We start from the raw sequence: 24,397 nt of genomic DNA on the forward strand, positions 1-24,397 counted from the left end.
ATTCTATGAATAAGGTTTCTCGGTTGTGTTGGTTAATCGGTGGTTTAATCATCCAAAACTGAACTGGTTGGTATAAACTTGATTATCGATTGATTGGAATGAGCCTGATTGCACTGCTATATTGACCGATTATAGGTAGATCAAAATCCAGCCTATGAGGATCGATTAGTTAAACGACGTGGTCAAAATTCTAGGTTCTTAAAGTGGTGTGACCAATTTCTACCAACAAAAAAAAAAAGGGAAATTTTCATGTACCACCCCCTCAGGTATCATGAAAGTATAATCACACTCCCCAGTTTTGGAAAATTCTGCATACCCCCCTGAGGTTCACAAAAGTTAACACATGCCCCCATTCCGTTAGTTTATGACTAACAATGTTAAAAACATGGGGTGAACTAACAAAATTTCCCTTGCAAAAAAAAAAAGAACCTGCAACTCATCTTCCCCAAATCGATTGGGGAAGATGAGTTGCAGGTATCCTTGAGTCTTGGATGTGCTAGGGTTTTGGTTCCTGTATAAACATCACCAGTGTAGACCCTATACACTCCATACCCATGCCTAAGGCTCTGCTTGCATTGGTCTCGATATTGACTCCCTCTCGCCCAAGTCTCCACACCATATCCATCATAATTCTCATTGAACCAGTCACCCTCATACCTCCTACTCATGTAATAGTAATAAACACCACTACCAGAGCACTTACCCTTATAAAATTCACCCTCATAGACATCTCCATTACTGTATGGTTGTGCGGTGATGGACCTTTCTCTCAGATTTCTGCTTCGACCCAATTGACCAAAGAACCGGTGGAGGAGGGCGAGAGGCAGTGGAAAAGGAGAGCTTTAGAGGGAATGACCGGGTCAGGAGTAGATGGATTGAGGGCAGGCAAGGAAGGGCAGGGGTTGATGGAGAGAAGAAGAGCGGCAGAGAAAGCGAGAGTAGAAAGGAAGTTGAGGAGGAATGAACGGCGAGGGTTGAAAAGGAAGAACTAGAAAGAGGGCAAGGAAAAGAGGATGAGGAGGCGGAGATGGACATAGATTCGGTGGATGTGTGACAGAGGTCGTGGGGGAGGCGGGAGGCAGCAACCCTAGTGGGCAATGATATCTCCAGTGGAGAGGGACAGGGTGAAGTCAGCGAAGATGAAGAATTCAAAGGAGAATAAGGTGATTGGTGGAGATGGTTGTTGTTATGGTGATGAAGTGAAGATAAGGTGGGTGAGCGGGAGAGGATGGAAAAAGGGGTGTGGTTCATAATGGGTCTCTTATGGGTAGTAGAGAGAAGGGTCTTGGTTGATGGGTTTGTGATTGCATTGTGGTGGGTTTGATTTTGATGGGGGTACAGATAATGTTGTGGTGTTGATTGCAACAGTTGGTGATTGAGATTGTGAGGGTGGGGTTGCTGATGTTGGTGAAGATTATAATGGGGATGAAGATGAGGAAGAGAAAGATAAAGGGTTTGAGATTTGGATTTGAAGAAGGCTTGAGGGTTGAGGGAAGGAGGAGGATTGGGTGGTGTGGAATTGATGGTGGAGGTGCTTCTGGTGGATTGGGAGGAGAGGCGGTGTTGGATTGAAATCGGAAGAGATAATGGCACACTGAGACGAACTCAGTAACTCAAAGATCTGAAACAATATTAAAAAGCGCCATTTCCGGAACCAATACCCTAGCACATCCAAGACTCAAGGATACCTGCAACTCATCTTCCACAATCGATTTGGGGGAGATGGGGAAGATGAGGTGCAGATTTTTTTTTTCTTGCAAGGGCAATTTTGTCAGTTCACCCCATGTTTTTAACATTGTTAGTCATAAACTAATGGAATGAGGGCATGTGTTAACTTTTGTAAACCTCAGGGGTACGTAGAATATTCTAAAATGGGGGTGTGATTATACTTTCGTGATTCCACAGGGGTGTAAGTGAAAATTTGACCGAAACTAACTTGAACCGACCGATTGGCACCCCAGCTTTGCATCATGAACCCTGAAAATGACTATGAAGATGAGAAATTACTTGAAAATATGACTATCAACTCGCTGTTTCTTAAATCAACATTCCCTTTCTCGTTCTCTTTTTCTCTCTCTAATGGAGTCTCTCTTGGCCAACTATGCTTCTTCAGACGACGAAGAAGAACAGCAGCAAATCTCCTCCAAGTCCACCTCAAATTTTTGCGAACCAACCTCCATCTCTAGAGAACCCCCTAAACTTTCTTCTTCTCTTCCCCAACCCAAATCCTTTTCTTCTCTCTTCTCCTCCCTTCCTCCTCCCAAGTCTCACCACCCAAATCCACAAACCCCTACAAACCCTTCATCTTTAGAACCCAATCCTGAACCCACCAAACCTAATTCCATCTTCTCTTCCCTTCCCCCTCCCAAGTCTAGCCTCCCAGACCCATTAGCACTCACGAATCCCTCAGCTTCAGATTCCAATCCCAAAAGGGTTGTTCAATTCAGGCCTCCCATAAACCAATCTCTGCTGTCCCGAGATGTCGACGATGATGAAGATGAGGATGATAAGCAAAAGGAGAGAAAACCCACCAACGAATTCAAGTCTTCAGAACCAATCTCCTCTTTGAAATCTTTCTTTTCCAGTCTACCAGCTCCCAAGAACTCGCTGGGTTCAGGTACTCCGTCACTGGGCTCTGGTCGGAGATCTATCGTCAAAGCCGAGGTACCCACATCGAATTCCGACGGTTTCAAGCAGGAGAATGAAACCGGCACAAGTAGATACCTGGGGAGTCATGAGGGAAATTGGGTTGATGGGTCATCTGTGGCAATGGTGGAAGCAATGGATGGTTCTTCAGAATCTTCATTTACAGGAGCTGAAACTGCGATTTGGCTTCCGGGAAATAATCCTTATGAGAACTCTGACTATGAGATTTGTGGGAACTATGCGGGCTATGGGACCTACGGTACCTATGAGGATGGGACCTATGGTACCTATGAGGGTAACCGGGTCGATGAATCCGCGAAGGTGAAGATGACGTGGCCAACACCAGAGATGTCAGGGGCAGCTGAAAATGTGGTGAGCATGCCTGGGAAGAGGGGACGGAATGACGTACCTGCAGAAATAGTTGAGGTGAAGCAGGATGAGTTGATAAAAAATAGACCAAGGGAGGACCAGGTGAAATTGACTGGGATAGCTTTTGGGCCTTCTTACCAGGTACCAGACATGGCCTTTATGTATTCTTCTTTTCCTGAGCTCCATGTGTTGAACTTCATGTTGGTTTGACCTTTTGTTTCTTTGTAGTTCTGCTAAGCGATTTGCAATTTTTTTGCTCTCACTTTCATGGTCTTATTTTGCCACTGAATTGTAATACCTGTGTACTCCTAGTAATGTATACTTCACATAGAATTATATCGTTCCTAAAAGAATAAGGATCACCAACTGAACTAATTACACAGTATAGCCATTCAGTAATATAGATCCTTGTATTCTGCAAACTCAATTCACAATACTTGTGGTTGGCTACACAACTCCTGTTCCACCCTTCCACTCTATTTATGCTTATATGGCCCATTTCATCTTTGCCCCTTTTTGTTACCACCTGTGCTTGTTGTTTCCATACCTCCAATTTTCGGCAAATCAGTTCTTCTTACTGGTGTATTTATTTGTTGCTCGTGTCTGGACCCTTTTTTAAAGACTTTCCTTGTCTTATAAACCCTTGTTGCTACTCCAAAGTCCCTCTTAATGTGTTCAATTTTGTTCTGTCCTTGCTAGTCTTTTTAGTCATCCATCTCAACGTCATTTGTTGGCTAGAGACTCATTTACCTGGTAAATTGTTTATTTGTTCCTCAACTTTCAGTTCTATTTGCCATTGTTTTTCTTATAGGTGCCTTATAATCTGCCTTTGGATTTAATGCAATGCATTGACACTACAATATGCCATGGACTCCTTTTCAATTTATCCACCTTGTTTTAATTCTTTGAGTAAATCCTGCTCAATTCCCTCCTTAGTTTTGACTGAATGAAAATAACAGACATGGTGACTCTAAGGTTTGACAACCCCCCAACCCCCCCCCCCCCCCAAAAAAAAAAAAAGAAAAAAGAAAAAAGAAAAACAAATTCACTCTAATTTTTCGTTGTGTCAACTATCTTGATTGTTTCTTCATTTGCACTCGTACATTTACTAAATTTTTACTACTGTGTTTTTTTTTTATTTGTCTGACTTATCTACTTATCTTAAAGCCTGTTGATTCTAATGTTTTGGTTCATAATTCTGTTCATGGCATTTATACCTTCTTTGGTCTTATCAACTAAAACAGTTCGCATTTATGCCTTCTTTGGTCTTATCAATTAAAACAGTTCATCAGCTAACAAAATATTAACTATGGGACTTCATCTTGTATATGTATGGCAGAACAGCTTCCAAGATGGATCTATCTTGTGCCAATTTTAAAAAAATACTCTTGAGCAAGTACATTATGTGAGTAACAAATGTCATGTAATCATGGTTGTATGCAAATATGCCCTTATAAAAGTTTTGATAATTTAAGAACTCCAACAAAATTGGGGACAAGGCACAGTTTCAATTTGTGCAGTTTAAATGATGCAGGGAGAAATTGGCTCACAAGGTTCTAATATAGAACCTGGTCCACATGTTGGTCCCAGACCAGCACCAAGCCAAGCCCAGACCTTACGGATAGGCTGGCCAGGACCTGGCCTTCTGAGTTTATTTATATGGTTCTTTTTTTTTTGATCCACTTAGGTCCATTATTTTGGAACAACTGCTGGAGAGGACTTTTAGTATTTTTAGTGTCTCTTTTAGAATTCCAGGAGTTAGTTAATTTTCATGGTTTATGTTTCTATGTATTAGGGGTGGGGTTCAATGTATTGGGTGTTGTTTTCTATGTATGGGAGATAGGATCTATGTATCAGAACTCCTTTTCTTGTTTGGAGTTCTAAGAGGCCAAAACAACCTCTTCTTCTCCCCCCTCCTATATAATGAAATTTGTGGGTTGCAGTTATAGCATCCAGAACATTGTGGAAAATTCCTCTCTCTCTTGAGATTGAATGCTTGTGTCACTCAGCATTTGCCAAGGTTGACTCCTACGGCGGGTAGACTGGTGGTACTCCAATTCTACATCTATCTATCCATCTTCATCTTCACCACCACCAGCATCATCACCATCATCCAAGGTAACCTCCATATCAGATCTGATTCTTCATCTTCCATCCCTTATATTACCTATAGGTCCCAAGATCTGAACTAGATCTTGAAACCCATAATCCCTCTATCTATTAACTTATAACCTACCCCATAATAGCCCTATTAAGTTAGTATTCTCATCCAGATAGATCCTGATATGCTACGCCTTCCTGGCTCCGCCCTATTAACTCCCTTCATTTTTAAGACCCAAGTTCTTTTACCCAATGGGAGAACAACCATATTATTTGTTGATGAAAGGCGACGAGACAACATTATTTCACAATCTGTGGTGGATTTGTTGTCCTAGACAAACGAGATATTCATCAAGCCTGCCAATCAAGTGATTGTTGAATTTGAAATGTCCTCATACTATGACAGAGCTCAATGTCGAATCTTTCCAAGTTCAAAGAGAATTATCAGAGTTGGTCGTGATTGGCTAGAACAGCCAAAAGGTGAGATTGATCCGATGACAATGTTAGGCGATATGGTGCTCTCGGTATTAGTGTCTTGCACTAATAACGAGATGAGAGAAAGGGTAGAGTAGGTAGTATTTTGTTATTTTATTTTTTATCTTTTTACTGTTATGCCCTAAGTTATTATTATATATTGAAGGTTTGTGATTCCCACGTTGCACAATCAATTCTCTCTCTTGGTTTTCTCTTCTCTTCTCTTTATTTTTCTCTCATTATTTACAAGGTATCAGAGCTATAGGCACTGTTACAGCTCTTCTTGATCATCTTCTTCTCTTTTCTTAAGACTTCTATTGGGATTGAAGTGTTCGTGGTACATTGAAGCTTTGCGCCATCTCTTCTCTTTCGGTTGAAGGGGTGCAACACCCTATGCTGTGTTTTGGGATTGTTTAAGAGACTAGTTCATGTTCTAAATTAAGAACTAGTTCTCTTTTTATGCTTTTGGGTGATTGATGGAGTGAAGATTGCGTTGGAGCTTGAACAACAATATCGGCAGCACCCTGTCAGGGTTTGGAGATCGATTTCTCCCAAGGTGAGAATCGATTTTTTGTTGAGCTTTTGGAATTCCCTTTTTTGAATTTGCTAGGGTTTTTGGAGCTTGTTGAAGATTTCAGAAGCTACTACAGAGGCAGAATTTGGTTTGGATCAACCTTCTTTTCAGATCGATTTTTGTCAGGGTTTTCTGACAAAATCGATATTGGTCAGGGTTTTTTTTAGAATCGATTTTTTCTGGATTTTTCACCTTCTATTGCATCTTTACTCCATCTGTCGGCTGTGAATAATGTTTGAACACTCGAAGAATGTGGTGATTGAAGTTTTATCTTCAACATCAAATCGTATTACTGAAAAGAAATTGGAGGGGCTTACCAACTTTCAACAATGGAAGAAAATTGTTAAGTTGGTTCTGACCGGACATGATCAGCAGCATCATTTGTTCAAAACTAAACCTGATGATGACCCATTATGGGATACTATTGATGCAAAAATCTTGGGACAGATGCTGAATTCTATGGAGAACCAAATTGTTGATCTAGTGACTCACATTGACACTGTCAAGGAGCTGTGAGAGTATCTTAATTGATTTGACCCAGGAGTTCTATAGGTCTGATTGAAAGGGTCGCCCTTTGACCCAATATTTTGGTGATTTCAAGAGTATGTATGAGGAGCTGAATTCTCTACTTCCTATCGCTTCTAATGTGGAACAAATGCAAAGTCAGCGGGAGCAGCTCACTGTTATGGGATTTTTGGGAGGACTTGGGAAAGAGTTTGATTCAATCCGTTCTCAAATTCTTGGTGGTGACAAAGTAGCCATACTATCAGAAGCATTTTCCCGAGTGCTGCATGTCTCTCGTGAGAGTTCTACTTCAGTGGATACATATGCTCTTGCTTCTTTTCCACCTAACCGTGGGCCCAATAGTGGGGTTGGTAATGGTGGTAATGGTAATAGTGGTGGTGGTGGTGGTCGTGGTCGTGGTCGTGGGGCTGGTTCTGGTAAACCTCCTACTTTTGATACTCAGGTTGCTTTTGATAATTGTGGTTTGGTGAAGACTTGTCACCATTGTGGTTGCCCAGGACAATCTAATGTTTTTGTTGGAAACTTCATGGCAAACCACCACAACAACAGTTTGCCAATTCTGCTGCAACTACTGAGGGTGCTATTTCTACATCTCCACAGTCTGAGGGTAAGACCGTAAAGATGTTTGATGAGGAGTATTCTCGTTTTACCCATTTTCAGATTTCTCAGTCATCCTAGCCTCAACTGCCACTTGTATTCAGACAGGTAATGCCACTGCATGTCTTTCGATTGCTACTTATCTCTGGATCATTGATTCAAGGGCTTCAGATCATATGATTGGTGTCTCAGGTATATTCTCTTCCTTTCATAAATCATCATCTAGTGTTACTTTAGCTGATGGTTCCTTAGCTAAAGTGACTGGTATTGGCATTGGCACTGTTCATGTTACATCTTTGTCCTTATCTTCGGTTCTTTACTTACCTGACCTTTCTTTTAATCTCGGCTATTAATTGGTTCATCAAAACCTATAATTGTTCAATAACCTTTTTCTCGGACTCTTGTGGATTTCAGGATCTTACGACGAAGAAGATGATTGTTAGAGGTCGTGAATCGGGGGGGGGGGGGAGGGGCTATATATACTTGAGGACACTTCATCTGTGGCGTGTTCCAGTGTGGCATCACCCTCACCAGATTCATTGTCTTTTGGGTCATCATCCTTCTTTGGAGAGTTTGAAACTTTTAGATTCTCGTTTTAGGTCTCTTTCTAGTTTAAATTGTGAGTCCTGTCAATTTTGGAAACTTCACTGTGTGAGATATCCTCGTAGAGTCAATAAACGGTCTGACCAACCTTTTCCTTTAGTTCATTCTGATGTATGGAGTCCTTGTCCAGCCATTTCCAAGTTGGGTTTCCGTTATTTTGTTACCTTTGTTGATGACTATTCCAGGGTTACCTGGCTTTATTTAATGAAAAATTGTTCTAAATTATGTTCCATCCATAGTACGAAATCTTGCGCGATCTCGTCGAGATTCTCGGTTTTTTAGAAATCCGAGTCGAGATGGAAGGGGAAACATGAAAGTGCAAGATCTCGTCTCGAAAAAGCTTCAAAAATCAGTGAAAAAACAAGAGGAAAAATGCAAGATCTCGGCGAGATCTCTGCGAGATCTCGGGTCGAAAAGTGGATCTCGGGTATGGGTACCATGATTTGACCCAAATGACTTGTTTTAAGTCTTAAAACAAGTCTGATTTTGCCAATTCTGTCGACAGAGAGCTCTCCAACACTCTTCTTCTCTCCAACTCTCTTCTTCTATCTTCTTCTCTCAATCTTCTCTTCCCATGTTCATTTTTTGGTTGGATTGAAACATTTGGAAGGTGAATTTGGGGGGTAAAGTGAAGATTACAGCTCAATTTTGGAGGATTGCTCAAGTTTGTGAAGGTTTTTTGAAAGGTAAACCCATTTTCCCTAAACCTATTTTTTTGAAAAAAATTTGATGAAATCTTGGTAGATGGGTGTGATTTTGAGGTATGTTATACAAGTTAGGCCGATCTATCACTTGATGGTGGCCGAATTTTTTTTGGGTTATTAAATTATTTATTATAATACATCATTATGTTATAATATTTTATATTTGAAGGTATAATTATTTTTAATAAAAATTATAAATATTATTTTTAATTAATATATAAATACTAGGGTTAGGGAATAAATAAGAGATAGGTATTTGATTGTTCTAGTAGCTTCATATTATGTGTAATAGTTATAAATACAATACTTTAAGTGTTTCTTACCTTACTTTAAGTCTATAATAATTACTAATACATGTTTTTTTATGTAACAGTGTAAAAAATCAGATGAGGGTTACACAATGGGGGATATAGCATGGTTACATGGAGCCCCAATGTCTGAGGACAAAAAGAAGTCAAAGTGTAACTACTGTGGGAAGATTCTAAATTCTGGAGGAGCAACTAGGTTAAAGGAACATTTGTCTGGTCTGGGCAAGAATGTTGCCAAATGCCAAAATGTTCCGAGCCAAGTGAAACTGGCAATGGCACAAAATTTAAGAGGAATACGGACAAAGAAAGCTGAGAGGGAGAGAACAAATAGCTTTCGATGAGGCAGTGCTAGAGAGGCGTGGTGTAGACATCCTTGGGGGAGTAGGAGATGATACTGAATATAGGCCTACACCTGGTGAGTTCCAATCAGAGGCTAAATGGAGGATTTACCAGTAGACTTTGGCAGCGAGTAGGCAAAGTTTTCATTTTGACAATATCAGGTCATATGAGCAAGCAAGAGGAGCTGGTGGATCTGGCTCAGCTGCATCAGTGCAAGAAGATGAGAGGAGGAGAAGCACTGGCACAAGAGATATCCCATGGCCCCAAGCCCGACCACGAGCACGTTCCCCAGATACCATTTTTGAGCAGGATCCATCTACCTTTAGGCAGCAAGATGCCTTCCAGCCAACCATCCCACAAGTGTTTGGTGGTAAACAAGAGGATGCACGGAAAGCCTTCAGCAAGTTCATGCTATGCAATGGCATTCCGGCTAATGTAGCTCAAGGAACCTATTATAATGCATTCCTTGATGCTGCAGGGAGGGCTGGCCCAGGATGGAAGGGGCCTACACCATATGAGTTGTATAATGTATATTTGCCTAAAGAGGTAGAGGAGCTGAAAGAGTACATAGAGGGTCTGAAGCCATTGTGAGACGCATATGGGGTTACTCTAATGGCTGATGGTTGGACTGGACCTACTAGACAGTCCATTATAAATTTCATGGTGAGTTGTAATGGGAAGATTGTCTTCTTGAAGTCTGTTGATGCATCAAAGCATGTCAAGGATGCATCATACTTGTACAAGCTACTAAAGCAAGTGGTAGAGGAAGATATATGAGCAAAGAACGTTATCCAAATTGTGATGGATAACGGTTTTAATTTTAAGAAGATTGGAGAGAAACTGATGAACAAGAAGAGTAAGAGGATCCGCCTCTTTTGGACTCCATGTGCAGCCCATTCTATTGATCTAATGCTGAAGGACATGGGGAAAAAAGCTTTGGTGGCTGGTGTGGTCAATAGGGCAAGGCAAGTGACCACCTTTGTGTATAACCATGGTTATGCTTTATCCTTGATGAGGGAGAAATGCAAGGGGGATTTAGTGAGGCCAGGTGTCACTAGATTTGCCACCAATTACATTGCATTGAAGAGCATCCAGTCAAAGGTGGTAGGTCTTAGGTCAATGTTTGCAAGTGACCAATGGTTTACTTGGCCAGGCTCTAGGACACAAGAAGGGAAGGCAGCACAAGAGACCATTGCAAGTAACGGATTTTGGAATGACTTATATAAAGTTGTTGCCATATTAGAACCGGTGGTGGCAGTACTAAGGATGGTTGACACTGAGAAGAAGCCTACCTTGCCCCACATATATGCTGCCCTGCAAAAGCTAAAGGAAATGGTCCGAGCTGCAGTACCCCGAAGTGCTCGCTCATACATTAACATCATTGATGAGCGATGGGAGAAGCACTTGAGTCATCCCTTGCATAAAGCTGGTGAATTCAACACTTCAACATCTATACACTTTATGTGAGTTTTTACATTTACATATTCAAACTTCTAAAGTATTAAGTCACTAACAACTTATATTTGTGGTTTCCCCTTTACTAACATACTATTTGAATCCAAAGTACCAGTACTCGCATGATCTTGGGCTGACACGGATTTATTCTTGGCGATTGATTGTTATTGAGAAGTTGGAGGTCAATCCCAAGACACAATCTGACTGCAATGATGAGGTGAGACTATGGGACTTTGGTATTTTGCTAGTCAGTAAAGGCATGTAATTACTAAATAGCAAACACTGATGCCTCTAACCCTGTTTCAAATTTCAAATGTAAATAGATCAAGGCCTTCAGAGAGGCCTCAGCAAGTTTCGGTCGAAAATCTGTAGTGGAGGGTAGACAAAAGTCAGACCCTGGTAGGTGGCAATGTGGCATGATTTTACATATATGACTTATAATTTTATCCCTTTACAATTTATATATTCTTAATATTCTTTGTTTATAATGCAGCTGACTAGTGGGTGCTGTATGGTACAAGTTCACCCAACCTGAGGAAGGTAGCAATCAAAGTGTTGTCACAAACCTGTTCATCCTCTGGCTGTGAGCGCAACTGGAGTACATTCGCCTTGATACACTCAAAGAGGCGGAACAGATTGGGTAGTCAACGACTAGAGCAACTGGTGTATGTGCATTATAATATGAGACTAAGGATGAGGCACATACAAGAAGAATTTGAGAAGAATGACAAAGAGCCCATCGAGCTAGCCAACATATTCCAGGAGGACTCTGATGAGGATGAGGATCCCCTATTCCAGTGGGTGAGGGATCGTGGTGCACCAGAGATGGATGAGCCTGGAGGTAGGCCTGATTCCACTATTCCGTCCGTAATCGGCACAGATATTGAGGACTATATGTCGCAAGAGGGGCGTGCACATTCTCAGTCACCGAGACCATTTGAGGCTGCAACAGGAACTCCTCTTGATGATGATGGTGATGGTGATGGTGATTGTGATGGTGATGACCCTGTTGGTGGTGATGACCCTCCTGCTGGTAGTGGTGGTGGTGGTACTGGTGGTGGCATGCCTGCTGGTGGTTATTATGATGATTGTCATGAGGGGATGCACGACCAATACCAGCAAGAAGTGGGAACACAGCAGGACCCTGTGCGTTTCATAGGTGAGTTTCAGTTTACACATGCCACACAAGATCAAGACCATGGTGGCCACAACAAAACTTACAAGAGAAGGACGGGTCCCAAACAGAACTAACCTCAGTATGATGACACGAGTATGAACACCATGGTAGCAAGTTTTGGAAGCATGAGTATGGATACTGGTAGTCAGCATCAACCGTGGCAATCATATTAACCTCATTATGAGTATGATTATGGCCAGCAGAGCACCGGTTCTGAATATAGTTCCTATTGTCAATTTGGGCAGCCAACACATGCGTATGACTATCAAAGTAGTGAGTCTGGCATTGGGTCTAGCATTGGGTCCATCGATCTGTCCACATTCCAAGTCCCAGGCATTCCTCAATATGACAGTAGCATAAGCGGTGCACCTCATCCTTCATGGCAACGGTCTAACTCCACTGTGGAACAGTTATACCCTAAGTTAGGGATGTTGGCATATGTGGATGAGAACTCTTATATGAATGCTGTGGAGGACTATACACAACAGTTTAGCAACAATATGTCATGGGAAGACTATGTGGTACAAATAGGGAATGAATATGCCATTCAATCTCATTTTATGTGATAAAGTTGTAACTTGTAACTTGTAACTTGTAATGCTTATTAACTTGTTTCCTATTAATTGAATGTTTTGTTTGAGTTCTATATACATAAATTATGTCATTAATGTATCTATTATGCTATTTTAATATGTTGCCACCTAGCAACTAAGGGTCCGATGTAAAAGTCATATTTGGACTTTGTTTTTGCAAAATCTAATAATGCCATTGTGTTTAAATGGCCTAAAATAGGCTATGTACCAATTTTCAGACCCAACAGAGCCCTAAAACCCACCGAGATGGGCCTCCGAGTCAAAAAAAAAAAAATTGCAAAAACTCACCGAGATCTTGGCGAGATCTCGGCCCAACTCGGTTTTTTCGTGGGCCGAGTTGGCTCCGAGACCCGAGTTTTCGGACCATGGTTCCATCTTTTATGCATTTGTGAATGAAATTAATACTTAGTTTCAGACTCCTTTGCTTGATCTATATCGTAATAATGCTAAGGAGTATTTTCTGTCCCCTTTACTGAATTTATGGTTCAACGTAGTAATATTCATCAATCTTCTTGTGCCAACTGTCCTCAACAAAATGGTGTGGCTGAGAGGAAGAATAGACATTTAATGAAAGTCACTCGATCTCTTTTGTTTGAGATAAAAGTGGCTGAAACTTTTTTGGGCAGATGCTGTTTTAACTGCGTGTTACTTTCTTAATTGCATGCCTTCCTCTGTTTTACGTGGTAGTATCCCTTATTCTCTATTATTTCCTTTTATGCCTTTGTTTGAATTACCACCACAGGTGTTTGGTAGTGTTTGCTTCATTCGGATCATCGTCCTAGTGTTTCAGAGTTGGATCCTAAAGCTCTTAAGTGTCTTTTTGTTGGTTATTCCCGCACCTAGAAGGGTTATCATTGTTACCCCTTTGAATTACAAAAATAGTTTGTTATTGCTGATGTTACCTTCTTTGAATCCACCCTTTATGATGCGTCTTCATTTACTATTTTTGAATTGGATGATGATCTTCCCGATTATGTTGTTCAGTCTCTTATTAACCCTGTTCCACAATCTGCCTCATCACAGACACCTCCTATTGTGTTCCAACGTCACCAATGGAAAGTATGGGCCCCACTCGTTCCGATTGCCTTTACTCCATCTACCGCTTTGCCTACTAATCCTACAATAGGTACCTCCTTCTTCCTTGGAATCTTCTTTTGATCTTGATATTCCTATTGCTCATTGTAAAGGTGTTCGGAGTTGTACCCAACACCCCATTTCTAATTTTGTGTCCTATTCTGGTTTGGCTTCCACCTTCAATTTATGTTGCATACCATTGAAAATCATCTTATTCCTAAGTTTGTTGCAGAGGCATTATCTAATCCTGGTTGGAGGGCTGCTATGAATGAGGAACTGTTGGCATTGGACGAAAATCAGACCTGGGATTTTGTTCCCTTTACCCTCAGGTAAATGTGCTATTGATTGTCGTTGGGTGTATGTGGTGAAAGTAAACCCTAATAGATCCTTGGCCCGTCTTGTGGCAAAGGGCGATGCCCAAGTATATGGTGTGGATTGCTTGGATACATTTTCTCTTGTGGCGAAGCTTACTTCTGTTTGTATTTTGATTTTCCTTGCATCTACTTATCAATGGCTTTCATATCTGTGGCTATGCCCAAGAATGCCTTTTTGCATGGGGATCTTCATGAGGAGGTTTATATGGAGCAACCTCCTGGGTTTGTTGCTCAGGGGGAGTTTGTTTGTTGCTCAGTGTGTCAGCTCAATAAGTCGTTGTATGGGCTAAAACAGTCCTCTGGGGCTTGGTTTGGCCGGTTCATTGAAGTTGTTTTAGAATTTGGGCTAACACGGTGTGATAGTGACTATTTAGTGTTTTTTTGCCGTTCTGATACAAGGAAGATATTCCTTGTTGTTTATGTAAATGATATAGTTATTACAGGAGATGATGCTTCTGGTATTGAGAACTTGAAGGTACATTTATAGCAAAAGTTTTAGACCAAGGATCTGGGAAAGTTTTTGAAGTATTTTTTGGGTGTGGAATTGGCTCAGTCAAAGAAAGGGATTTCGCTGTCACAGCAAAAATATATTATTGATCTTCTTTTAGAAACAGGGATGTTGGGTTCTAAACCTCTAGATACTCACATGGATCCCAATTTAAATCTTATAGCTGATGATAGTGATGTTTTAAGTAATCTTGAGAAGTATCGGAGGCTAGTTGGGAAAATGAATTATCTAACAGTGATTCGGCCTGATATTGCCTGTCCTGTTAGTGTGGTGAGTCAGTTTTTATCTGTTCCTTGGACGTCTCACTGGAGGCAATTGTGCGCATCTTGCGTTACCTCAAAAAGGCTCCTGGATGTGGTCTCCTCTATAGTGATCATGGTTATGGACGGATAGAGGGTTTTTTGGATGCTGATTGGGCAGGATCTCCAGTTGATAGGCGGTTGACTACAGGTTATTGTACATTTGTTGGATGGAAGTTGGTGCCTTGGAAGAGCAAGAAACAGACGATAGTTGCTTGTTCCAATGCAGAGTTAGAATATAGGGCTATGGCACATGCTACTTGTGAGTTAATGTGGGTGAAACTGTTAAATAAGGTGCACCAGAATACCCCCACGGTATTCTGGTCTTTTTACAGCTTTATTTTTATTTCTTCATGTATTCCTAGCTATGTCGGTTATGCTTGGGCTATTTTTGTCTTTTGGTTGTACTTCCTCATATAATAAATATAAGGCTTGACTGATCTCATCGATCATTCAAGTATTCTCCCAAATTCTGTCTTTTATCATGGTATCAGAGCTACATTCTCTAATCTAGCCTGTTTCTTAGCCCCCCCCTTCCATTGTTCTCCCCTTTCTTCTCCTTCCACTTGATCCTCTTCCCCCCCCCTTCCTACTCGATCTTCTCCACTTTTTTTCCTTGTTTCGCTTTCCAAATTAGGGCAGATCTAATGAGGTGATCGTGTGATATAGATGCTCTGCCCTAATTAATCACCTCTTCAATTGATGGTTTAATAAGTTTTATGGTTCGATAGCTGCTGCCCATATTTTTGCGATTTTTTTTGGAGCTCTCCCCTCTTGAAGATCAGTCTCTCCTTGCAAATTGAAGCTAGTTTTCTTATTTGGGATCCATCACTGCAGTTTTTGGACAGCTGCTTACACAGGTTCTCTTCCCAAGCATTGAAGCATCTCCCCATATCGATCTCCTTTCAGGGTTTTTTGAAAAACCTTGACACTTGTCGATTTGGGTATTTTTTGTTCTCTGCATGGGCTGTTAATCGATTTTCTCTTTCAGGGTTTTCTTCAAAACCCTGCTTATCGATTTTTTGGGATTTAGGGTTGCTTGTTGCTGCCATTATATTCCCAGTTTTTTGTGCTGCCAGGGGGACCTTCCATATCAGGCCTTTATTTTTTGTTTTGCTGCCGAGGTTTTATCTACCCCATGGGAGACTCGGAAGTTACCACGGCCAACTCTGGAGGTGATTCTCAGCCCTGGACAGAATTCCTCCCTTATGCTGCCTCCATTAAACTTGATGGCACCAATTACCTCATGTGGGCCAGGTCTCTCTCCTTGACTGTGGCAAGTAGAGGACTCAGTGGGCATCTTAATGGCACTTCTAAACAGCCTACTGAAGATGGCCCTGCCAAGACTTGATGGGCTGCCAATGATGCTATGGTTATGTCTTTTGTCTTGAACTCCATGCCACAGGAACTTTCCAACCAGTACCTTCTTCTTGACACAGCCGCATAGATATGGGCTGCTGCTAAGGGCACTTATGGACAATTGGGGAATGACGCACAGGTGTATGACATCCGGAAGACACTCCATTATACTACCCAAGAGGAGCTGTCAGTTACTAAGTACTATGCTGTCCTCAAAAGTCTGTGGCAACAATTAGATCACTATGCTCCCTTTCAGCCCACCACAGCTGCTGATGTTACTGCTTATTCAACTTATGTGGATAAGTTTCGTGTTTATGATTTTCTGGTTGGTCTTAATGCTGATTAAGATCCCATCCGTGTGCGCAAGTCCTTGGTAGGGTGCCTTTCCCTACATTGGAGCAGGCCTTCCCTTATGTTCTTACTGAGGAAACATGTCGGGCTGCAATGATGTTGGGTCCTCCAGTTGAAAGATCAGCCCTACAGGCTGCTGGTTCTAAAGCTTCTCCATCTGACACTAGTGCTACTGCCACTGCTACTGCTGCTGCCCCTACCAGGGAGCCTGTCAAGTGTGAACATTGCAATAAACTCTACCACACTAAGGCCCAGTGCTGGAAATTACATGGGAAACCTACTGATATTGAGGCTAAACGTGGTCGTGCTAAACCTAAAAACAAAGCCAATCACACTGAAAGTGTAGCTCTAGCACCCACTGCTGACAACAGTTTCTCCCAGGAGGAGTTCCAGGCTCTCCGGCGTGTGTTACAGTCTTTCACTGCATCTACTACATCTGTTCCTGCTTGTTATTCCACTCCATCAGGTTCCCACTTTGCCCGCTCAGGTATTTCCTTTGCTGGTCACTGTGCATTGGTTGTCTTCACTCCCAGGATTATAGACTCCGGTGCCACTGATCACATGACAGGTTCTTCTACCCTTTTTTATACATATTCCCCTTCTTCTGGCAAAGATAAAGTTCGGGTGGCTGATGGTTCCCTCTCTTCTGTTTCTGGAAAGGGGTCCATCAGTTGCTCCCCTTCACTTACCTTGTCCTTTGTTTTGCGCATTTCAAAATTTACTACTAATCTTCTCTCTGGTAGTAGTATTACCAAAAATTCAAAGTGACTTTTTTCCCTACTCATTGTGTCTTTCAGGAACTGGACTCGGGGGAGACGATTGGATCGGGTAGGCTGCATAGTGCCATATAGGGATGTAAATGGATAACCGAAATCCGAATCCGAATTCGCATCCGTATTCGTTTAGGGGCATCCGTATTCGTTTAGAGATATCCGGAAAAAAATCCGAATACTCCGATTAAAATCCGTCCGACAAAAAATCCGAATACTTAATAATAAAAAATTAAGTAAATAATGATTTTTAGGGTTTTTGAAGATTAAACAAGTTCTAGAATATGATGAAAAGAGAATCATGATCTAAGAGATATGGATTGAGAGAGAATTGTATCCGCTAGGGGGAGGAAGGTCCGGGTTACACAAGGCAGATATGTAAACGGATGGTCGAAAATCCGAATCCGATCCGCATCCGAATCCGTTTAGAGGTATCCGTATTCGGCCAGGGAATATCCGGCTCCGATCACATCCGATCCGTATCCGATCCGAATCCGATCCGTTTACATCCCTAGTGCCATAGTGGATTGTATCTTCTTGATGATGGACCGCAACAAGCTTTGCCTTCTCAGTTATGTTAGCCATCTTCTTTTTCTTCTGAATTGCACCAGTGGCATTCTAGATTAGGACACCCCCCTTTGGGCACATTATCACTTTTATTTTCAGCTTTGTTTAAACATTGTAATTAGGAAGAATTTTTTTGTGAGCCTGGTGTCTTGGCCAAACAGACACGATCAAATTATCCTATATCTAATAAAAGAAGTTCTTCCCTATTTCAATTAATTCATACTGATGTGTGGGGACCTAGTCGTAAAGCCTCTCTTCATGGCCAACGGTGGTTTGTTACATTCATTGACTGTCATTCCTGTTTCACTTGGGTATACCTTAAGCAAAACAAGAGTGAAGTTTTCTCTTGGTTTCAGCATTTTCATAAGATGGTCCAGACCCAGTGTAATGCCACTCTCAAGATTTTAAGGAGTGACAATGGGACAGAGTGCATGAAAGGTCAGTTCCAACGATACCTTGCTGCCCATGACATTTTACATCAAACCAGTTGTGTTGATACTCCAGCCCAAAATGGTGTGGTTGAGAGAAAAAATCACCATCTCTTAGAGGTGGCTCGGGCCCTAATGTTTGCCCGCCATGTTCCCTCCTTTTATTTGGGGGATGCTGTCCTTACTAGTTACTACGGCCTATTTGATTAATAGGCTGCCCACTCGGGTTCTTGCTTCCAAGTCCCCTATTGAGCTTTTACATGGCTCTTCCTTTTATATTGTTCCCCTTAAGGTTTTTGAGTGTGTGTGTTATGCTAGGGTTACTAGATCTCCTGGCAAACTTGAGCCCCGTGGTCTCTGCTGCATTTTCTTAGGTTACTCTGCCACCCAGAAAGGGTGCAAATATTATTATCCTCCTGCCCGCCGTACCATGGTCAGTAAGGATGTTATCTTCCATGAAGCTCTCTCTTATTATTTGTCCCCACCTCTTCAGGGGGAGAGTTCTAGTGAAGATGTGTTGACCATAGACCCCCCTTTTAGGCATGTATATGATGAGTCTACCCCTGCTGTCCCTGATGTTCAGCCGGCTGTCCCTGCTGTTTCGAGTGTGCCTGATGTTCAGCCTGCTGTCCCTGCTGTTCCGAGTGTGCCTACCCCTACCCTTCCCTCTACGTCAGGAGGAGATATTCCTACACAGGGGGAGCTTCCCTATTCTCCTTCAGGGGGAGATGTTCCTGCGTAGGGGGAGGTTCCTACAATTCCTGCTCAAGGGGAGGTCACCCCAGTCCAGAGAACCATTGGTGAATTTCAGCGAAGGATTGATGCGACAAATTTGAAGGTTTTTGCAAGGAGCAGGACCAGACCTTGGGAGCTTCAATCCATTATGACACAAGTTCCCATTCAATTGCCAACTCCGGATCTAGAACCTACTTCTCCACCTGGTAATACTTCCTCTTTGGATCTCCCCATTGCTGTTCGCAAAGGTGTGAGGACTTGTACTCAACACCCTTTATCTCATGTTGTTTCTTATGATTCTCTTTCTCCATCTTTTCGTGCATTTGTTTCTTCTCTTTCTTTTGTTCGTATTCCTCAAAATTGGTAGGAAACTCTTACATATGGAAAGTGGAAGGCAGCAATGATGGAAGAAATGGACGCCGTGAAAAAAAATAACACATGGGAGCTTATGACTCTTCCACCAGGGAAACAGACTGTTGGATGCAAGTAGGTGTTTGTAGTGAAACAGAAGGTGGATGGCACTGTGGATAGGTATAAGGCACGTCTAGTGGCCAAAGGATTTACTCAGACATATGGAACGATTACCAGGAGACTTTTGCCCCTGTAGCTAAGCTAAATACTGTCCGAGTATTATTATCTTGTGTAATCAATCTTGGATGGGACTTGCAACAGCTTGATGTGAAGAATGCCTTTCTGAATGGGGAACTCGATGAGGAAGTGTACATGGACATTCCACCAGGATTCTCTTGTGACTCCAATCAAGGCAAAGTGTGTAGATTGAAACGTGCTCTTTATGGGCTGAAACAGTCCCCTCGAGCATGGTTTGGCCGTTTTCACAAAGCAATGGTTTCTGTAGGTTACAAGCACAGTAATGCAGATCATACTCTCTTTATAAAGAGGGTTGGTGAAAAACTTACTATCTTGATAGTCTACGTTGATGATATTATTGTTACTGGCAATGATTGTGGTGAGATCAGCAGGTTGAAGACATTTATTGGCCAAGAGTTCGAGATTAAGGATCTAGGGAGACTAAGGTATTTTCTTGGGATTGAAGTTGCCAGATCTTCGAAAGGTATCTTCCTTTCCCAACGAAAGTATGTCCTAGACCTACTGACTGAGACGGGTTTGTTAGGGTGCCATCCTTCCGATACTCCTATGGATGCCAATGTTTGTCTCAAGGAAAAGGAGGGTGAACCGGTTGATAAAGGGAGATATCAAAGACTAGTAGGGAAGTTGATTTTTCTCCCTCATACTCGTCCTGACATTGCCATTGCTGTAAGTCTTGTCAGTCTATTTATGCATGATCCCTACACTTCACATATGGAGGATGTTCTTCGGATTCTTCGCTACTTGAAGTCAGCTCCTAGGAAAGGAATTCTCTTGTCTCCTCATGGTCACTTGCGGATAGAGGCATACACTGATGCTGATTAGGTAGGTTCCCTAGACCGTAAGTCTATTTCTGGTTACTGTTCTTTTGTGGGTGGCAATCTTGTCACCTGGTGTAGCAAGAAGCAGAATGTGGTGGCTCGTTCAAGTGTTGAGGCAGAATTTCATGCTATGGCACAAGGTATTTGTGAGCTACTCTGGTTGAAAGGTTTGCTACAAGATCTTGGAGTTCCTATTCGCCTTCCCATGATGCTGTATTGCGACAACAAGGCTGCCATTAGCATTGCACATAATCCGGTACAGCATGATCGAACCAAGCATGTTGAGGTTGATATGCATTTCATCAAGGAAAAATTAGAAGAAGGCCTTATTTGTGTTCCTTACGTGAAGTTTGCTGATCAGCTTGCTGATATGTTCACCAAGGAACAACCTGGAAAGGTCTTTCATCCTAGTTTAGTCAAGTTGGGCATGAGTGACATTTTTGCTCCAACTTGAGGGGGAGTGTTAAGTAAGGTGCACCAGAATACCGTGGGGGTATTCTGGTCTTTTTACAGCTTTATTTTTATTTCTTCATGTATTCCTAGCTATGTCGGTTATGCTAGGGCTATTTTTGTCTTTTGGTTGTACTTCCTCATATTATAAATATAAGGCTTGACGGATCTCATCGATCATTCAAGTATTCTCCCAAATTCTGTCTTTTATCAGAAACAGTTATTGGCTGAGCTTGGGTTCGTTGTTGGTTCTTCGATGCGGCTGTGATGTGTCAATCAAGCTGCTGCCCATATTGCTTCAATTCTTGTGTTCCATGAAAGAACGAAACACATTGAGGTTGATTGTCATTTTGTTCGAGAGAAGCTGCAACAAGGGCTTGATTTCTCCTTTTCATGTTCGTACAAGAGAGCAACTTGCAGATGTTTTTACAAAGCCTTTGGGGAGTGCAAGAGTGGTTTATATTTGTAACAAGTTGGGCATGATTAACATCTATGCTCCAGCTTGAGTGGGAGTGTTAGGCGATATTGTAAGTATTATTTTGTTTTTTTTTTTTGTTTGTCTTTTTCCTATGATGCCCTTATTTTATATTGAAGGTTTGTGGGAGATCCAACACAAGTTGCGACTCCCAAGTTACACAATCAATTCTCTCTCTCGGTTTTCTCTTCTCTTCTCTTTCTTTTTCTCTCATTATTTACAGACAATATTTGTATCCTAATACCCTCACATCTACGCAAGACTCAAGTTCTGAGAGGATTAAAGCCAATAATGACCACACCAACTGTGCAACCACAGGACGAACTGACTAGATCATCACTAGATAAAGAAACAATGATTGAAGCATCGTCAACAATAATTGAACAGATCGAAGATTCTACTGGACAGCGTATGTTGAAGAAATTCAAGTGCACAAAACATAAGAAATTCAAGAAGACCACCAAGCTAAAACAATAGATGAGAACGTGATCAATAAGTTCAACACTTCCATTGAAGCAAAGATTGCTGATACAGATCCGAAGATTTCTATGGATACTGTTTCCACTATTGAGATAAAGAATAGTGAAATAGTTTCTGAAGAATATGTGGTTACTCACTTCGTAACTGAGATTGAATCAAAGGTGGAGACTGGGAATATTGATTTTATTTTTGCCCAAACTGTTTTGACGAACGTGAACCACAGTTGCACGACTACATCCCCGACTTCAGAGAGCTGCCAGAGCATTGTTTTGGATTAAAGTCTGATCTCCATCACACCATGCTGATTCCTTCCTTGACCAAAGAAGGGGAGAATTGATGCAGGGAGAAATTGGCTCACAAGGTTCTCATACAGAACCTGGTCTACATGTTGGTCCAAGACCAGCACCAAGCCAAGCCCAGACCTTGCGGATAGGCTGGCAAGGACCTGGCCTGCTGAATTTATTTTATATGGTTCTTGTTTTTTTGAGTTAGTCGATTATGGAATGGGCAAAAAACAAGTGGAATCCAGAGCTTCTATTTTTTGGTTTATAGATCATCTAAGGATTGCAGATCTAGGGTTTTTCTTGGAGCTTTTTGGAGGGTGTTAGGGTTTCAAGATCGTTTTTTAGCTGAATGTTTCCATAGAGAGCAATATTTCAGAAGAAGAAGAAGAAATTACCTTCTGAGTTGAATGAGATGCAGTAGCAGGCAGTTGCAACCGGTTGCAGGCGATGAGCTCCAACCCTTAGTGATGGAGAGTTGCAGTTCCTTTGCTTGCTACTCTTTTCATTTCGTTCTTTGCCTTCGTTCAGGTGGTGCTGATGCGCAGTGGTAGCAGGGGTGGTTGTGGCAGATCCGATCTACAGTATGATGCTTCCACAAGGATGGAGGATGCAGGTTGGATCGTTTGCACAAGGAGCAGGAAAGATGGGCCTTGGCGATGCTGTTCTGTCCTCAGATCAGTCCTTCAAGCTTCTGCGAGAGAGAGACTGGGGTGAGCTTGAGGAAAAGTCGTTCGCAAGGTTTATCAACCCTTTTTTTATCGAGAACAAGTGTTTTAAACAACATGCATGCTCAATGCTTCCCTTCTCAGCACTATACCTTCTTTGCCTCTTATGATCCTTGTTATGCTTGGTGGAGGCTAACCTCTTTTTGTTCCTTGTTGGTTGTCTCAAGTAGTCAAGTACTCCTTGTTCTTACCCTTGATTGCTTTGATACTTGATAACTAACTTGAACATGTAAACACTTATGTGTGCTCTTTGGTATCCATTTTAAGTTGGGTCCAATTTAGTTAGTCAGAAGGTGGCATTAAAATTTCATATGCCTCTTTCTACCCCATCCATAACATATAGTATTTGAAGCTAAGGGTGCTTAAACATGAGATACCTATTTAATGGAATTTATAGGTCTATGTATATTAATATTCATTGCTCCATTAGTGAGCTTCTCAAGTGATGCACTCAAGTCATTAACTTTTGAGCTCAAGGTCTCACTGGTTTTTATAAGAGAATCATTTGCATTTGATAGAGTTGAGATCCTATTCAAGTCATCATTTTTTGAACATACAACCTCAAATGCAACATTTTGTTCTTCAAAAAAGTTTAATTATTCATCATAAGAGGGATAATCACTCTCCTTTTATTTACCTTGCTGGAAGTTATTTTCACTTTCAAGTGCTTTCAAGGAAGAGCTTAAACTATCAATTTTTTAATTCAAAGTTCTCACTTTTGAGAATTTCATTTGATAGCAAGGATCTCGCCACTGAGGGGTCTAGGGAGGGTTATAAAGTACGCAGTCTTACCCCCGCTTCGCAGAGAGGCTGTTTCCTAACTCGAATCTGTGACTACTAGGTCGTAATGGAGCAAGCGTTACCATTGCGCAGAGGTCTGCCCTCTGTATAAATTATTAATTATACTTAGTAATTCTTCATTTGAAGAAGAACTAACGTTATGAGATTATTTATTATCCGTTGAGTAAGAATCCTCAATGTGGTTGTAGGACAGACATTGATTGTCCCCGAACCTTATTGTTATTGACATTGCTCTTCGGAGTGTTAAGTCCTTGACGAAGAGAACTGGGCTTTGAAACCAATTGTTGGACTGGTGTCAACTGTCAACCCAAGAGGGGTGAATTGGGTGATGCGGAATAATATACCCAAATAAAAACTTTACTATCCAAATCAATAGATGAATGCAATTATTGTAAGGAAAGGCGAAACACAATTTAGAGAAAGGGGGAAAGAGACATTGATAACTCAATAAGATTTAGAGGGTTCGGCCTCTTGTTTACATCCACTACCTACTGATACTCATACACTTGAACTTTCCACTATGGATCAATTTTCAAATGACATTGCCTTCTCACAGTTGTTCTTCCAAGCTCACAATTGACCCAATTGTTTTGGTTAACACTCAAACCCAAGTAATTTCTCAACAATGAAGTCAAAAGAAATAGGGTTTGTGGTTTGGAGCTGTAAAGCAGAAGGGAAATCAGTAGGGAGCAGGATTAGGGGCTGTTAGAACATGGGAGATTGGGAGTAGTGTTGGATCTGAACCTGATGAACTAGAAATTGGATGATTTCAGGCATAGTTGCCACGGCATCTAGGCGACCTAAGGCGGTGGACAGGGTCCAAAAC

The 24,397-nt window shown here is 41.7% G+C and overlaps 1 protein-coding gene across 2 annotated transcripts in view; it reads left to right on the forward strand.

Moving 5' to 3' along the window:
* The first annotated feature begins 2,036 nt into the window (after nucleotides 1-2,036).
* LOC122661954 (proline-rich protein PRCC) overlaps nucleotides 2,037-24,397 on the forward strand; it is a 60,213-nt gene continuing 37,852 nt past the window's right edge. Inside the window, exons 1-2 of one of the 2 annotated variants that reach the window (XM_043857473.1) lie at nucleotides 2,037-2,212; nucleotides 2,345-3,156. In XM_043857473.1, the coding sequence (XP_043713408.1) occupies nucleotides 2,080-2,212; nucleotides 2,345-3,156 (945 nt within the window). In that variant the 5' untranslated portion in view covers nucleotides 2,037-2,079. Of the gene's footprint in view, nucleotides 3,157-24,397 lie in introns of both variants that reach the window. The other variant, XM_043857472.1, reaches the window with a different exon arrangement.

Source organism: Telopea speciosissima, chromosome 5 (genome assembly GCF_018873765.1).
Source record: "Telopea speciosissima isolate NSW1024214 ecotype Mountain lineage chromosome 5, Tspe_v1, whole genome shotgun sequence".
Classification (NCBI taxonomy): Eukaryota; Viridiplantae; Streptophyta; class Magnoliopsida; order Proteales; family Proteaceae; genus Telopea; species Telopea speciosissima.